The 18,222-nt window shown below is 54.5% G+C and overlaps 1 protein-coding gene across 1 annotated transcript in view; it reads left to right on the plus strand.

Moving 5' to 3' along the window:
• Nucleotides 1-18,222, plus strand: part of LOC140389076 (uncharacterized) — a 114,687-nt gene that overhangs the window by 20,593 nt on the left and 75,872 nt on the right. Inside the window, exons 2-5 of the mRNA XM_072473237.1 lie at nucleotides 1,167-1,430; nucleotides 3,350-3,625; nucleotides 9,857-10,132; nucleotides 12,328-12,465. Coding sequence (XP_072329338.1) covers nucleotides 1,167-1,430; nucleotides 3,350-3,625; nucleotides 9,857-10,132; nucleotides 12,328-12,465 — 954 coding nt within the window. The remainder of the gene's footprint in view (nucleotides 1-1,166; nucleotides 1,431-3,349; nucleotides 3,626-9,856; nucleotides 10,133-12,327; nucleotides 12,466-18,222) is intronic.

Consider the following 18,222-nt stretch of genomic DNA (forward strand, 5'->3'; position numbering starts at 1 on the left):
TGCAGCACTATCTCAGTATTGACCCACTGACAGTACGGCACTCCCTCAGTACTGTTCCTCTGATAGTGCAGCACTCCCTCAGTACTGGCCCTCTGATAGTGCAGCACTCCCTCAGTCCTGTCCCCCTGTCAGTGCGGCACTCCATCAGTACTGACCCTCTGACAGTGTGCCACTCCCTCAGTACTGACCCTCTGACAGTGCAGACCTCCCTCGGTACTGACCCTCTGACAGTGCGGCACTCACTCAGTACTGGCCCTCTGATAATGCAGCACTCCCTCAGTACTGGCCCTCTGATAGCGCAGCACTCCCTCAGCACAGACTCTCTGACAATGTAGCACTCCCTCAGGATTGACGCTCTGACTGTGCACCACACCCTCATTACTGATCGTCAGATGGTACAACACTCCTTCTATACTAACACTCGGACTGACAGTGCAGCACTCCCTCAGTACTAACCCTCTGACAGTGCAGCACTCCCTCAGTACTAACCCTCTGCCTGTGCAGCACTCCCTCAGTACTGACCCTCTGACAGTGCAGCTCTCCCTGCCATGTGAGAGTACCTTTAAGGAATGGATGTTTATCAAATAGCTGTACTGCATGCACCTTTAAGAAATGGCTGTTTATCAAATAGCTGCAGTGATGTCAGTGTGTGGGTGGAACTGAGCTGTGACTCTGCTTTTACTTTCGCTCTGAGCAAAAAGGCTGGTGTGTGTCTGCGTGTTACCCCCCTCTTCCGTCCTCACCCCCTCCCTCACTGCCTCCTCACTGCCCTACCTCAGTTCCCACCCTCTCTCCCCTCCCCTCTGCTTCACCAACCCTACCTCCCTCGCATCCCGAAACCCCCTCGCATCCCTCCCCTCACTCCTCCCTCTCTTACTGACACTCCATCTTCCACCCTCCCCCTCTCTTCTTGCTCTTTAAGATCAGGCCCTGTGGTGCATAGCCTTTCATCACATGTCTTTCATCGTCATTTCTTCATTCGTTTTTTTGATTCGTTTTCATCAAATAAGCATTGATCTGAATATTTTTTCGTTAGTTTCAGCTTCGTCGGCCCTCGTGCAGATTGTGTTGGGCCGGAGTCGTGGTGTTGGGGTGGAGGGGTGTGTGGTAAAGTCTTCATGTTGCTGTCCCTGTAATGAGGGTGGATTTTGTTTTGCCTTTTACAGTGAGGCACTCTCTGATGTATTACTACACTTCGATGCTGAACAGTGGTGAGTTCCCCAACTTCATTCACGTTGGAGTGCTCGATGGGCTTCAGATTACTTACTTTGACAGCGAGAGCAAGATTGACATCGCACGGATGCCCTGGATGAACTCATCAGTGGAGCCAGACTACTGGACTCAGGAGACACAGAGATTGATGGATCGAGAGAAGCTATCGATGGCCAACGTGCGCATCGCAACCAAGAGAACAGGCAGCAATGACAAAGGTAAGTGCACAGTCGTGTTGGAGCGAGACCCAGGTTCGGAGAGGGCTTGTGTAATGGTGAATATGCACTCGTGTTGGAGCGAGACCCAGGTTTCGGAGAGGGGTCGTGCAATGGTGAACATGCACGCGTGTTGGAGCGAGACCCAGGTTTCGGAGCGGGGTCGTGCAATGGTGAACGTGCACTCATGTTGGAGCGAGACCCAGGTTCGGAGAGGGGTCGTGCAATGGTGAACGTGCACTCGTGTTGGAGCGAGACCCAGGTTCGGAGAGGGGTCGTGTAATGGTGAACGTGCACTCGTGTTGGAGCGAGACCCAGGTTCGGAGAGGGGTCGTGCAATGGTGAACGTGCACTCGTGTTGGAGCGAGACCCAGGTTCGGAGAGGGGTCGTGCAATGGTGAACGTGCACTCGTGTTGGAGCGAGACCCAGGTTCGGAGAGGGGTCGTGCAATGCGGATCAATCTGACTTGTTTTGCTGCTCGATGTGGATGCGAAAATATTGCAACAGTCCTGGCAAGGGACTGGAGAACTGCGTACCAGAGGTGGTCGCAGAGGATCAAACAGGCTTAGTTAAGGGTAGACAGTTAACATCCGGGAAGAGAACACCAGAGGTGATCGTCTCCCTGGATACAGAAAAGGCCTTCAGCAGAGTCGAGTGGAAGTACCTCGGGCAGCATGGTAGGATAGTGGTTGGAACAGCTCCAGTGTCCCAGGTTTGATTCCTGGCTTGGGTCACTGTCTGTACGGAGGGTGTAATAGTGATCACACACACTCGTCTTAAAGTGACACAGTTTCACAGAGTTGTGTGTGATGGTGAACACAGATTCATGTGAGCATATGACACAGGTTCACCATGGAGTGCATAACAGTGAGCACATACTCGTGTCGGAGAGTGACAAAGGTCCACGGGGTGTGCAATCGTGAGCGCACACATGGCTGAGAGTGTCCCAGGTGCACGGATGAGCGTGCACTCATGTTAGAAAGTTACAGGTTCACATTGGAGAGTATAATAGTGAACACACACGTGTTAGATGTGACCCAGGTTCAAAGGGGGCGGTGCAATACTGAACACATGCTTGTCGTAGAAAGTGATCCAGTTTAACGGTGTGTGTAATGGTGAGCACACTCCTGTTTCATAGAACTATTTCATTCAATTTACGGTGCAGAAGAAGGCAATTTGGCCCATCAAGTCTGCACTGGCCCTTGGAAAGAGCACACCATTTAAGCCGACACTTCCACCCTATCCCCGTAACCTAGTAACCCCACCTATCCTTTTTGGACACTAAGGGCAATTTAGCGTGACCAATCCACCTAATGTGCACATCTTTGGACTGTGGGAGGAAACCGGAGCACCCGGAGGAAACCCACGCACACACAGGGAGAACGTGCAGACTCCGCACAGACAGTGACCCAGCAGGGAATCGAACCGGGGACCCTGGAGCTGTGACGCAACAGTGCTAATCACTGTGCCACCGTGCTGCTGCCAACGAGTGGCACAGGTTCACAATGGAGTGTTCAGTAGTGAACACACTCATGGAAAAGAATAACCGAGGTTCACGGGTGTGTGTAATGGTGAACACACACTCGTGTTAGAGAGTGACACAGGTTCACGGGAGTTTATTGGTGACCCCCCCATGTTAGAGCATGACAGTTCCGCATTGAGTTTAATGGGGAACACACACTCATGTTAGAAAGTGACCAGATTCACAGAGAGTGTGTTTAATAGTGAACACACACTTGTGTTAGAGAGTGACCGAGGGAATGAAGCACGATGGTGAGCAAGCCCCGTTGTTAGAGTGTGCATAATGGTGAGCTGGCTCTCGTGTAAGAGTGTTGCTTGGGTTTTGAGTATTTGAGTTGCAGTGTAAGTGACTGACTTCATGTCCTTGAGATGTTGGTGCTGATTATTGGCCTGTCTTTAGATCGGAACTTCCTGCAGTACACCTCAGGCTGTGAGGTGGGTGATGACGGACAAGTGAGCGGAGTTCGTCAATATGCTTTCAACGGGCAAGAGTTGATCAGCTTTGACGTGGAGCGTGCCACCTGGGTTGCTGCCTCTCGGTTCGCCCGGACCACCCAGGACAAGTGGAATAAGAACAAGGCCGACAACCAATACAAGCAACAGTACACCAAGAAGATCTGTGTTGATTGGCTAAACACCTACCTCGGGTATGGAGCTGCGGCACTCAATCGCAAAGGTAGGTGTGACTCGGGACATCCTGCCACATTATCCAGTAAAGCAGTGGGAATCACATTCTCACATCATCACCCCCTCTGCACACACATTCTACCTCATCCAGTTACAGTGCAGGCATCTTCCAACCTGGGGAAACACAAGATCCAACTGCACAGGGCACAGTGCATGGAGAATTGGGCACGGGTCACAGAGACAGCACAGAGCAGAGTACACCGGGCACAGAGACAGCACACAGCAGAGTACACCGGGCACAGAGACAGCACACAGCAGAGTACACAGGGCACAGAGACAGCACACAGCAGAGTACACCGGGCACAGAGACAGCACACAGCCGAGTACACAGGGCACAGACACAGCAGAGTACACAAGGCACAGACACAGCACACAGCAGAGTACACAGGGCACAGAGACAGCACACAGCAGAGTACACGGGGCACAGACACAGCACACAGCAGAGTACACAGGGCACAGACACAGCACACAGCAGAGTACACGGGTCACAGAGACAGCACACAGCCGAGTACACGTGTCACAGAGACAGCACACAGCCGAGTGCACGGGTCACAGAGACAGCACAGAGCAGAGTACACCGGGCACAGACACAGCACACAGCAGAGTACATAGGGCACAGAGACAGCACAGAGCAGAGTACACCGGGCACAGAGACAGCACACAGCAGAGTACACAGGGCACAGAGACTGCACACAGCAGAGTACACAGGGCACAGAGACAGCACAGAGCAGAGTACACCGGGCACAGAGACAGCACACAGCAGAGTACACAGGGCACAGAGACTGCACACAGCAGAGTACATAGGGCACAGAGACAGCACAGAGCAGAGTACACCGGGCACAGAGACAGCACACAGCAGAGTACACAGGGCACAGAGACTGCACACAGCAGAGTACACAGGGCACAGAGACAGCACAGAGCAGAGTACACAGGGCACAGAGACAGCACACAGCAGAGTACACAGGGGACAGACACAGCACACAGCAGAGTACACGGGGCACAGACACAGCACACAGCAGAGTACACAGGGGACAGACACAGCACACAGCAGAGTACACCGGGCACAGACACAGCACACAGCAGAGTACACGGGTCACAGAGACAGCACACAGCAGAGTACACCGGGCACAGACACAGCACACAGCAGAGTACACAGGGCACAGACACAGCAGAGTACACAGGGCACAGAGACAGCACAGAGCAGAGTACACAGGGCACAGAGACAGCACACAGCAGAGTACACGGGGCACAGACACAGCACACAGCAGAGTACACAGGGCACAGACACAGCACACAGCAGAGTACACGGGTCACAGAGACAGCACACAGCCGAGTACACGGGTCACAGAGACAGCACACAGCCGAGTGCACGGGTCACAGAGACAGCACAGAGCAGAGTACACCGGGCACAGACACAGCACACAGCAGAGTACATAGGGCACAGAGACAGCACACAGCAGAGTACATAGGGCACAGAGACAGCACACAGCAGAGTACACAGGGCACAGACACAGCACACAGCAGAGTACATAGGGCACAGAGACAGCACACAGCAGAGTACACCGGGCACAGACACAGCACACAGCAGAGTACACAGGGCACAGAGACTGCACACAGCAGAGTACACAGGGCACAGAGACAGCACAGAGCAGAGTACATAGGGCACAGAGACAGCACACAGCAGAGTACACGGGGCACAGACACAGCACACAGCAGAGTACACAGGGCACAGACACAGCACACAGCAGAGTACATAGGGCACAGAGACAGCACACAGCAGAGTACACCGGGCACAGACACAGCACACAGCAGAGTACACAGGGCACAGAGACTGCACACAGCAGAGTACACAGGGCACAGAGACAGCACAGAGCAGAGTACACAGGGCACAGAGACAGCACACAGCAGAGTACACAGGGCACAGACACAGCACACAGCAGAGTACACGGGTCACAGAGAAAGCGCACAGCAGAGTACACAGGGCACAGACACAGCACACAGCCGAGTACACGGGTCACAGAGACAACACACAGCCGAGTACATGGGTCACAGAGACAGCACACAGCCGAGTGCACGGGTCACAGAGACAGCACAGAGCAGAGTACACCGGGCACAGACACAGCACGCAGCAGAGTACATAGGGCACAGAGACAGCACACAGCAGAGTACACCGGGCACAGACACAGCACACAGCAGAGTACAGAGGGCACAGAGACTGCACACAGCAGAGTACACAGGGCACAGAGACAGCACAGAGCAGAGTACATAGGGCACAGAGACAGCACACAGCAGAGTACACCGGGCACAGACACAGAACACAGCAGAGTACACAGGGCACAGACACAGCACATAGCAGAGTACATAGGGCACAGAGACAGCACACAGCAGAGTACACCGGGCACAGACACAGCACACAGCAGAGTACACAGGGCACAGAGACTGCACACAGCAGAGTACACAGGGCACAGAGACAGCACAGAGCAGAGTACACGGGGCACAGACACAGCACACAGCAGAGTACACAGGGCACAGACACAGCACACAGCAGAGTACACGGGTCACAGAGACAGCACACAGCCGAGTACACGGGTCACAGAGACAGCACACAGTCGAGTGCACGGGTCACAGAGACAGCACAGAGCAGAGTACACCGGGCACAGACACAGCACACAGCAGAGTACACAGGGCACAGAGACTGCACACAGCAGAGTACACAGGGCACAGAGACAGCACAGAGCAGAGTACACAGGGCACAGAGACAGCACACAGCAGAGTACACAGGGGACAGACACAGCACACAGCAGAGTACACCGGGCACAGACACAGCACACAGCAGAGTACACGGGTCACAGAGACAGCACACAGCAGAGTACACCGGGCACAGACACAGCACACAGCAGAGTACACAGGGCACAGACACAGCAGAGTACACAGGGCACAGAGACAGCACAGAGCAGAGTACACAGGGCACAGAGACAGCACACAGCAGAGTACACGGGGCACAGACACAGCACACAGCAGAGTACACAGGGCACAGACACAGCACACAGCAGAGTACACGGGTCACAGAGACAGCACACAGCCGAGTGCACGGGTCACAGAGACAGCACAGAGCAGAGTACATAGGGCACAGAGACAGCACACAGCAGAGTACACAGGGCACAGACACAGCACACAGCAGAGTACATAGGGCACAGAGACAGCACACAGCAGAGTACACCGGGCACAGATACAGCACACAGCAGAGTACACAGGGCACAGAGACTGCACACAGCAGAGTACACAGGGCACAGAGGCAGCACAGAGCAGAGTACATAGGGCACAGAGACAGCACACAGCAGTGTACACCGGGCACAGACACAGCACACAGCAGAGTACACAGGGCACAGACACAGCACACAGCAGAGTACATAGGGCACAGAGACAGCACACAGCAGAGTACACCGGGCACAGACACAGCACACAGCAGAGTACACAGGGCACAGAGACTGCACACAGCAGAGTACACAGGGCACAGAGACAGCACAGAGCAGAGTACACAGGGCACAGAGACAGCACACAGCAGAGTAGACAGGGCACAGACACAGCACAGAGCAGAGTACACGGGTCACAGAGACAGCACACAGCCGAGTACACGGGTCACAGAGACAGCACACAGCCGAGTACATGGGTCACAGAGACAGCACACAGCCGAGTGCACGGGTCACAGAGACAGCACAGAGCAGAGTACACCGGGCACAGACACAGCACACAGCAGAGTACATAGGGCACAGAGACAGCACACAGCAGAGTACACAGGGCACAGACACAGCACACAGCAGAGTACATAGGGCACAGAGACAGCACACAGCAGAGTACACCGGGCACAGACACAGCACACAGCAGAGTACAGAGGGCACAGAGACTGCACACAGCAGAGTACACAGGGCACAGAGACAGCACAGAGCAGAGTACATAGGGCACAGAGACAGCACACAGCAGAGCACACCGGGCACAGACACAGCACACAGCAGAGTACACAGGGCACAGACACAGCACACAGCAGAGTACATAGGGCACAGAGACAGCACACAGCAGAGTACACCGGGCAGAGACACAGCACACAGCAGAGTACACAGGGCACAGAAACTGCACACAGCAGAGTACACAGGGCACAGAGACAGCACAGAGCAGAGTACACAGGGCACAGACACAGCACACAGCAGAGTACACAGGGCACAGACACAGCACACAGCAGAGTACACGGGTCACAGAGACAGCACACAGCCGAGTACACGGGTCACAGAGACAGCACACAGCCAAGTACATGGGTCACAGAGACAGCACACAGCCGAGTACACGGGTCACAGAGACAGCACACAGCCGAGTACACGGGTCACAGAGACAGCACACAGCCGAGTACACGGGTCACAGAGACAGCACACAGCCGAGTACACAGGGCACAGAGACAGCACACAGCAGAGTACACAGTGCACAGACACAGCACACAGCAGAGTACACGGGCCACAGAGAAAGCGCACAGCAGAGTACACAGGGCACAGACACAGTACACAGCAGAGTACACAGGGCACAGACACAGTACACAGCAGAGTACACAGGGCACAGCACACAGCCGAGTACACGGGTCACAGAGACGGCACACAGCAGAGTACACAGGGCACAGAGACAGCACACAGCCGAGTACACAGGGCACAGAGACAGCACACAGCCGAGTACACGGGTCACAGAGACAGCACACAGCCGAGTACACGGGTCACAGAGACAGCACACAGCCGAGTACACAGGGCACAGAGACAGCACACAGCCGAGTACACGGGTCACAGAGACAGCACACAGCCGAGTACACAGGGCACAGAGACAGCACACAGCCGAGTACACAGGGCACAGAGACAGCACACAGCAGAGTACACAGGGCACAGAGACAGCACACAGCAGAGTACACAGGGCACAGAGACAGCACATTGCAGAGTACACCGGGCACAGAGACAGCACATTGCAGAGTACACCGGGCACAGAGAGAGTATGCAGCACAGTACACAGGTCACAGATTGTGGGTCACAATGTGCAGGTCTAGGGGACAAATATGTGGGCGACAGCACCAGGCAAGGACGAGCAGAAAGCATTGCATTCAGGGGATGAATCACAGTAACAGAGCACTGCACGTGGTACAGTGAGGGGAAGTGGTACGGAGCATGGCAGAAGGACACACACACACACGTACGGGTCCACACACATACGGGTCCACACACGTATGGACCCGCGCACACGTACGGACCGGCGCACACAAATAGAGACACAAATGTACACAGACGCACACCTATTGACAGCCACACGCATATACAGAGATACACACACGCAGACCCACACACACACGCAGACCCACACACACACGCAGACCCACACACACACGCAGACCCACGCACATACATGGATCCACACACATACACGTACCCACACACACTTACAGATCCATAGAGATCCACACACACAAACCCACATGCATACACACCCACACATTTCTGCATGCAGACCCACACACACGGATCCACGCACATACAGACCCACACACACGGATCCACACACATACAGACCCACACACACACGGATCCACACACACACAGACCCACACACACACGGATCCACACACACACAGACCTACACGCAGGCATACAGATCCAGAGATCCACACCCACAAACTCACACGCATACACACCCACACACCTCTACACACAAGCACACACACGGATTCACGCACACACAGACCCCGACACACACACACGGATCCACACACACACACGGATCCACACACAGACATACAGATCCATAGAGATGCACACACACATGCACACATGCATACACGCCCACACACCTCTTCACACACACACACGACCACATACATACAGACAGGCACCCACCCATACACATACAGACACACAGACACACTCACACACATAGTCACCCACACATACATAGACACACAGACACAGACATACAGACACCCACACACAGTCACACACCTATGTACACACTGACACAAACACACACACAGATACACAAAGACATGAAGATATATACATATATATATATACAGACACACACATGGGCACAGACAGACACACACACGGACGCAGACAACGACAGAAACACACATACACAAGGATCCAGTATAGTGTACGGTCAAAGTGATCCCCCCTCACGCACTCTTTCTGTGTCTCCTCAGATGTCCCAGACGTGATAGTCTATCACACAAAGACCTCAGACGGCCAGAATGTCAATGTCCACTGTCTGGTCACTGGCTTTTATCCACAAGCCATCAATGTGAGCTGGCATACGGACGGAGAACCCCTCGTACGTCCCCAAAGCACTGGCATTCTGCCCAACCACGATGGCACCTACCAGACAAGGATATACTTCGAGACCAAAGCCGGTGATTCCCGCAGCCACGTGTGTCATGTCCAGCACAGCAGCTTGCCAGTAATATTGAAGAAACCCTGGGGTAAGAAATGGTGGAGGCTGAGTGACCTGCTGGGGGTGGGGGGTTGGTACAACCCAGCTCCAGGAATGGGAATGAACAATTATCTGGGATAAAGTACCAGAATAATCCAGGAGAGGGAGAGGTCATTCCTGGGACAAGGAACGCGAAAGGTCTGGCAGAAAGAATAGGGATATCCTGCAAAAAGGCATGAGGATGACTCGGGAGTTGGGCATTGGGAATAATCCTGGGACAGAATGGGGAGGATGCTGGGTAAGGGATGGATGGGAGCTGGGAGATGGAATGAGAATTTAACAGGGTAAGCGATGTGGATCACCGGAATAAGCAAGGGGAACGATAAGGGGATGGGAACATGGAGATCTTGTGGTGCAGTGGGTAGCATTCCTGCCTCTGAGCCGGAAGCTCCGGGTTTGAGTCCCACCCCCAGGACTTGATGGATAAGGAAGGAGCGTTCATAACGTGGCCTCACAGGGAAAATAAACTCGGAAATCCTTCCAGCTCACACCAATCACAAACGGGAAGTGCAGGGGCAAATGCTGGTCAGCCATGTGATGGAAAGAAATGGGAGCCTCCACCGTCCCTATCCACAACTCCAGGCTCCAACATGTTGGAAAGGTTCACTTAGCAACTCAGACTCTTTTGATGGGGGGTTGGTGCTGGTTGGCTGAGTGGGCGGGGAACAGGGCGGAGAGGTGGTCATTGGTGTTGGGTGGGGGGGGGGCATTGGGAATCGGAGTGGGGCCAATAGCATTGGGTTTGATTCCTTATTGTGGCTGGAACGGACACGGGGGCCTCCAGCCTCACCCCACCCATGATGAACGTTGTGCCTCCGGCAGAGAACTGGAGAAGAAGGAATGGGAATGGACCGGGATGGGAAAACAGGAAGAATGTGTGCTGAAATTTTCCGGCCCTTCCCGCTGGCTGGGCGATGTGTATCCCCCTTTATCCTCTGTGCAACCCTGCCTCTTCCCCTCAACTCCCTGCAGAGCCAAACCTCCCCTTTCAAACACAGACCCCGCAACGTCAGCATCCTCGCTCACCTCATTCCTCCCCTAGGGAGCAGCGCACAGCTGCCTTGAAGCATCCTGGTGAGCTCGGGATAAATAAGGACCTTCCCCACAACCACTGAGGGAGAGGTTTGGTCGAGGTGCACGGGGCTGTTGAGGGGGGTAGGAAATCATGTGCAGGGGAGATGGGAGAAGCCATTTACCCCACTCAGAGGGGTCAGGGACTGTAGGAGGCATGGTTGAAGGGGAGATGGGGATGAAACGCAGGCAGACACAGGGAGAATGTACAAAGTCTGCACAGACAGTGATCCAGGACTGGGATCGAACCTCAAAGCCAGCAATTTAGCCCTGTGCTAAACAGCCCCTGGAAGGGGGGGTGGGGGGAATGAGCAGGGATATCCAGGAGTGGCAAGTACCTGAAATGCTCCTGGTGATGGCCTGCATGGGAATGATGGGCCGAAGGTGGCACAGTGGTTAGCACTGCTGACTCACAGCGCCAGGGACCTGGCCTCAATTCTGGCCTTGGGTGACTGTCTGCGTGGGTTTCCTCCGGGTGCTCCGGTTTCCTCCCACAGTCCAAATAGGTGCAGGTTAGGTGGATTGGCCATGTTAAATTGCCCTTAGTTTGTTTAAATATAAATTTATGGTACCCAATTATTTTTTTTCCAATTAAAGGGCAATTTAGCGTGGCCAATTCACCTCACCTGCACATCTTTGGGTTGTGGGGGTGAAACCCAGGCAGACACAGGGAGAATGTGCAAACTCTGCACAGACAGTGACCCAGGACTGGGATCGAACCTGGGTCCTCAGTGCAGTGGGCAGCAGTGCTAACCACTGCACCACCTTGCCACCCCCTAAATTGTCGTTAGTGTCCAAGATGTGCAGGTTAGGTGGGGTTATGGGGGATAGGACAGGAGAATGGGGCTAGTCAGGGTGCACTTTCAGAGGGTCAGCGCAGACTCGGTGGACCGAATGGCCTCCTTTTGCACTGGAGGGGTTTTCTGGTAGGATTCGATATCAGGAATGACGCTTGAGGCCAGTTCTCTCTCATCAGTTCTCTCGAACCCCGAGCCCAGTGATACAAGCTCAGGAACATGCTATGGGACAAAGAACACCCCTTGCACAGGGTTGGGATATACGGTGTTCGGAGATGGGCGCTGGGAGCTGAGACTAATCATGTGATTTAATCAGTTGAAGGTGGCATATCGGGTGTGATTATCGGTGTCGTTATGGTGATGATCCTGATTGCCTTTGTTGCTACTGCTGTCACTTACGACTGGAAACACAATAAGCTGCTAAAGAAAAAATTAGGCTACTTTTGTGGCGGAGGTAAGATTTCATTTTGTGTACTCATTCCTCCCTCACAGTCCTCAGTCGTCACACCACATCTGGCAGCCTCTGAATATTAAAAGAAAGATTCATGATTATGACAGACCTGTGAATGTCACCGCGATGTACTAAATCACACCCCCCAAAAGGTGCACAGCAACTCCCCACTAAGAGCAGTAAACACGTGAGCAAATGAACGTGTAGTGCTGACGGCGCAGGTGTCAATGTTGTCCAGGTTACGAAACAACATTTGACTTCTCTACTTCGCAGGGCACCATGGGATCATTAACATTCACCCAACAGGACAAAATGTGCCCCAGTGGAATGAGGGACCCAAATGTCAGCATCTCTGACAGTGCAGTGCTCCCTCAGTACTGACCCTCTGACAGTGCAGCGCTCCCTCAGTACTGTCCCTCTGACAGTGCAGCACTCCCTCAGTACTGACCCTCTGACAGTGCAGCACTCCCTCAGTACTGACCGTCTGACAGTGCAGCACTCCCTCAGTACTGACCCTCTGACAGTGCAGCACTCCCCCAGAACTGACCCTCTGACAGTGCAGTGCTCCCTCAGTATTGTCCCTCTGACAGTGCAGCACTCCCTCAGTACTGACCCTCTGACAGTGCAGCACACCCTCAGAACTGACAGTCTGACAGTGCAGCACTCCCTCAGTACTGACCCTCTGACAGTGCAGCACTCCCCCAGAACTGACCCTCTGACAGTGCAGTGCTCCCTCAGTATTGTCCCTCTGACAGTGCAGCACTCCCTCAGTACTGACCCTCTGACAGTGCAGCACACCCTCAGAACTGACCCTCTGACAGTGCAGCACTCCCTCAGAACTGACCCTCTGACAGTGCAGCACTCCCTCAGTACTGAACCTCTGACAGTGCAGCACACCCTCAGTACTGACCCTCTGACAGTGCAGTGCTCCCTCAGTACTGACCCTCTGACAGTGCAGCGCTCCCTCAGAACTGACCCTCTGACAGTGCAGCACTCCCTCAGAACTGACCCTCTGACAGTGCAGCACTCCCCCAGAACTGACCCTCTGACAGTGCAGTGCTCCCTCAGTATTGTCCCTCTGACAGTGCAGCACTCCCTCAGTACTGAACCTCTGACAGTGCAGCACACCCTCAGTACTGACCCTCTGACAGTGCAGTACTCCCTCAGTACTGAACCTCTGACAGTGCAGCACACCCTCAGTACTGACCCTCTGACAGTGCAGCACTCCCTCAGTACTGAACCTCTGACAGTGCAGCACACCCTCAGTACTGACCCTCTGACAGTGCAGCACTCCCTCAGTACTGACCCTCTGACAGTGCAGCACTCCCTCAGTACTGACCCTCTGACAGTGCAGCACTCCCTCAGTACTGACCCTCTGACAGTGCAGACTCCCTCAGTACTGACCCTCTGACAGTGCAGCACTCCCTCAGTACTGACACTCTGACAGTGCAGCACTCCCTCAGTACTGACCAACTGACAGTGCAGCACTCCCTCAGTACTGAACCTCTGACAGTGCAGCACACCCTCAGTACTGACCCTCTGACAGTGCAGCACTCCCTCAGTACTGACCCTCTGACAGTGCAGCACTCCCTCAGTACTGACCCTCTGACAGTGCAGCACTCCCTCAGTACTGACCCTCTGACAGTGCAGACTCCCTCAGTACTGACTCTCTGACAGTGCAGTGCTCCCTCAGTACTGACCCTCTGACAGTGCAGCACTCCCTCAGTACTGACCCTCTGACAGTGCAGCACTCCCTCAGTACTGACCCTCTGACAGTGCAGCACTCCCTCAGTACTGACCCTCTGACAGTGCAGTGCTCCCTCAGTGCATTTTTAAAAAACATTTTTATTGACCTTTTTTGATTTTGACAGAATAACAATTTAACGAACAGTGCACTTGATATTTACATGTTGTGCAGCTTCTTATTTACGTACTTTCTAACATGCATTCTCACCATCCACTCTCCCTCCCTGCCCCCGTTGGTTGCCCCCCCCCCCTTCGCCCTGGGTGTCATATTACTGAACTCTGCTCATCTTTTCCGCGGCTTTTGTTGTTGTCCTTGTGCGTTCGGGGTGGGGCGGGAGGGTGGCTTCCTGCTCCCTCTCCTCCTCCCTTTTTCCCCATTTTTCTCTCTGTTACTCCCTTGGGTTCCCTTCTCGTCTCCTCTTTCCCCTTTGCTCCTTGTTGCGTGCGTTCTTGTCTGCTCTCCCCCTTCCCCCACCCCTCGCCCCTCTCCCTAGTTGTCGTTGGCCGAGAACAAGTCTTGGAATAAGCTGACGACTAGCCCCCATGGTTTGTGGAAGCCCTGGTCCGACCCTCGGATGGTGTACTTAATCTTTCCGCCAGGTCTGCCCGCCAGTCTGCAGCTGTGGGTGGTGCTACTGATCGCCAGCCGCGCAGGATTTTCCGGCGTGCAATTAGGGAAGCAAAAGCGTCGGTCCCCTTCCCTATCTGAAGCTCTGGCTTGCCCGAGCTCACGAAGACGGACACTCTCGGGCATGGCTTCACCCTCACTCCCACAACCTTGGACATTGCCTCTGAGAAGGCTGCCCAGAACCCCACATGTCTGGGACAAGCCCAGAACATGTGGGTGTGGTTGGCCGGGCCCCTCTGGCACTGTTCGCATTTGTCCTCCACCTCCGAGAAGAACCTGCTCATACGGTTTCTGGTCAGGTGCGCTCTGTGCACCACTTTAAGCTGCAGGAGGCTGAGCCTTGCGCAGGAGGAGGTGGAGTTCACCCTGCTCAGTCCTTCGCTCCACAGGCCCCAGCCCACTTCTGTATCCAGTTCCTCCTCCCATTTTCGTCTGGCTTCATCCAGTGGTATTCTTGCCCTATCCAGTAACCGTCCATAGATGCTCCCACTATTCCCCCCCTCCTTGCTGTTTGTGTTTATTAGTTCCTCTAGTAGTGTGTCCCTCGGGGTCTTGGAGAGCCTCGCCATCTCCTTACGGAGAAAGTGTTTGACTTGGAGGTGGCTGCGTTCCTGTCCTATCGGTAGTTCTAGATCTTCCGTCAGTTCACCCAAGGTCGCTAGTCCGTCCGCTACGTAAAAGTTCCTGACTGCTAGCGTTCCCACACACACGCAGATGCCATGATCATTTTGTCTATATTATGGAAAAAGGCCTTGAGGATGAAGATCGGTACGGATCTAAACAGGAAGAGGAGCCAGGGCATTACGTTCATCTTGATCATCTGCGCCCTCCCCGCCAGGGAAAGTGGGAGTGCATCCCATCTCTGTAGGTCCTTTTTAACTTCCTCCGCCAGACTGGTCCGATTCCAATTGTGGATCCGTGTCCAGTCATGGGCTATCTGGATCCCCAGGTAGTTGAATTGATTCAGGGCTAGTTTAAATGGGAATCCCTCCAGCTCTGCCCCTTCCCTGTTTGGGTTCACAGGGAATGCTTCCCTCTTGCCCAGGTTGGGTTTGTAGCCCGAGAAGGCTCCAAACTCTTTCAGGAGCTGCATGATTGCTTTCAGGCCATTCTGTGGATTCGAGACGTAGAGGAGGAGGTCATCCTCATAGAGTGAAACTCTGTGCTCTCTGCCCCCTCTTCGGATATCCTTCCAGCTTTTCCCGTCTCGGAGAGCATCACCAGGGGTTCAATTGCTCGGGCAAACAGGAGCGGGGACGGTGGGCAACCCGGACTTGGGCCTCTGTGCAGCTGGAAGCATTCAGGGCTGGTGGTGTTGTTCCGAACGCTCCCCTTGGGGCATTGCACAGGAGTTTCACCCACAAGGTGAAGCCCGCTCCGTGCCCAAACCTCTCCAGCAGCTCAAAGAGGTACTTCCACTCGACTCTGTTGAAGGCCTTTTCTGCGTCCACGATGACGATCACCTCTGGTGCTCTCTTCCCCACTGGGTGGGGGGAGCGGCATCTGATGTTTCCAGTTAGCTCTCTACCCTTAACAAAGCCCGTCTGGTCCTCTGCGACCACCTCCGATACGCAGTTCTCTTTGTCTCTGTGGTAAACCACTGAGTTCTGATATTAGTGCCTCAATTTATTAGTATCAGATTCAGAAGATGGACCTCCGGATTAAACCAGATCGCCTGCAGCTGGATCCACACGCAAGCGACGCCAGAAAGGACTTCCAGCACTGGCTAGCTTGTTTTGAAGCATATATCAACGCAGTGCCGATCCCTGTTCCAGAGGCTCAGAAGATCCAAATCTTGTACTCCAGACTCAGCTCCAAAGTCTTCCAGCTGATCCAGGATGCGACCAATTACGCTGATGCCATGACTCAACTCACAGAAAATTATGAACAGAAGACGAACACGCTCTTCGTCAGACACGCGCCTGCAACGCGTACTCAACTACCTGGTGAGTCAATCGTGGACTTCTGGAGGGCCCTGATCCCACTAGTTCGGGACTGTGACTGCCAGGACATTACAGCTAAGGAGCACTCAGATCTCCTTATGCGGGACGCTTTTGTAACTGGGATTGGTTCTGATGTTATCAGGCAGCGGCTCCTAGAAGGGGCGACTTCGCAGAGACTAAAACACTAGCGCTCTCCATGACGGTCGCCCTGCGCAATGTCCAGTCCTACGCCCCCAACCGCGCGACCCACTCCTCCTACGCTTCATGGGCCCCACATGCAGCTGCCCCAGCGGGGGCGCTACCCACCCAATACACCTGCGCTACGCGCCAGCCAGTGATCTCAGGGGGGCCCCGGTGCTATTTTTGCAGCCAGCAAAAACACCCCCGCCAATGCTGCCCGGCCCGCGCTGCTCTTTGTAAGGCCTGCGGGAAGAAGGGCCACTTCACTGCGTTGTGCCAGGCCCGCTCAGCGGCCGCGGTCTCCCCCACCACCCCCCGGTCACGGACAATGGTGCCGCCATCCTCCTCTCCTCCCCAGGCCATGTGCGACCAATGGGTGTCGCCATCTTCTCCCCCGCACAACACGTGCGTTCCATGGGCGCCGCCATTTTGTAATCTCAGGATCTCAGGGCGCCGCCATCTTGTCCACCCCGCAGCACATGGATACCAACGGCTGCCTCACTACCTGACGATCAACCACGGCTTGCCTCCATGGCAATCGACCAGTCCCGACCACACACTCTGACCAACGCATCCACCAGCGTGAAAGTCAACGTGACCTCCTGCCTACTGGACCCCGGGAGCACCGAGAGCTTTGTACATCCAAATACGGTAAGGCGCTGCTCCCTTAAGGTACACCCTACCAATCAAAGTATCTCCCTGGCCTCCAGATCCCATCGCGTAGCGATCCGGGGGTACTGCACGGTCACTGTCCAAGGCCTAGAGTTCCCCGGCTTTCGCCTCTACGTCCTCCCTAACCTCTGCGCTGCCTTTATCCTCGGCCTGGACTTCCAGTGCGGCCTCCAGAGCCTGATCATTAAATTCAATGGACCCTTACCGCCCCTCACTGTGTGCAGCCTCGCGACCCTAAAGGTCGATCCTCCTTCCCTCTTTGCCAATCTAACTCCAGATTACAAACCCGTCGCCACAAGGAGCAGACGGTACAGCACCCAGGATAAGGCCTTCATCAGGTCCGAGGCCCAGCGTTTGCTTCGGGAGGGAGTCATAGAGGCCAGCAACAGTCCCTGGAGAGCTCAAGTGGTAGTGGTTAAGTCTGGGGAGAAAAACCGAATGGTCGTGGTCTACAGCCAGACCATCAACAGGTACACGCAGCTCGACGCGTACCCCCTCCCACGCATATCTGACATGGTTAACCAGATTGTGCAGTACTGGGTCTTCTCAACGGTGGACCTGAAATCCGCCTACCACCAGCTCCCCATCCGT

This window comes from Scyliorhinus torazame, chromosome 14, assembly GCF_047496885.1.
Source record: "Scyliorhinus torazame isolate Kashiwa2021f chromosome 14, sScyTor2.1, whole genome shotgun sequence".
Lineage (NCBI taxonomy): Eukaryota > Metazoa > Chordata > Chondrichthyes > Carcharhiniformes > Scyliorhinidae > Scyliorhinus > Scyliorhinus torazame.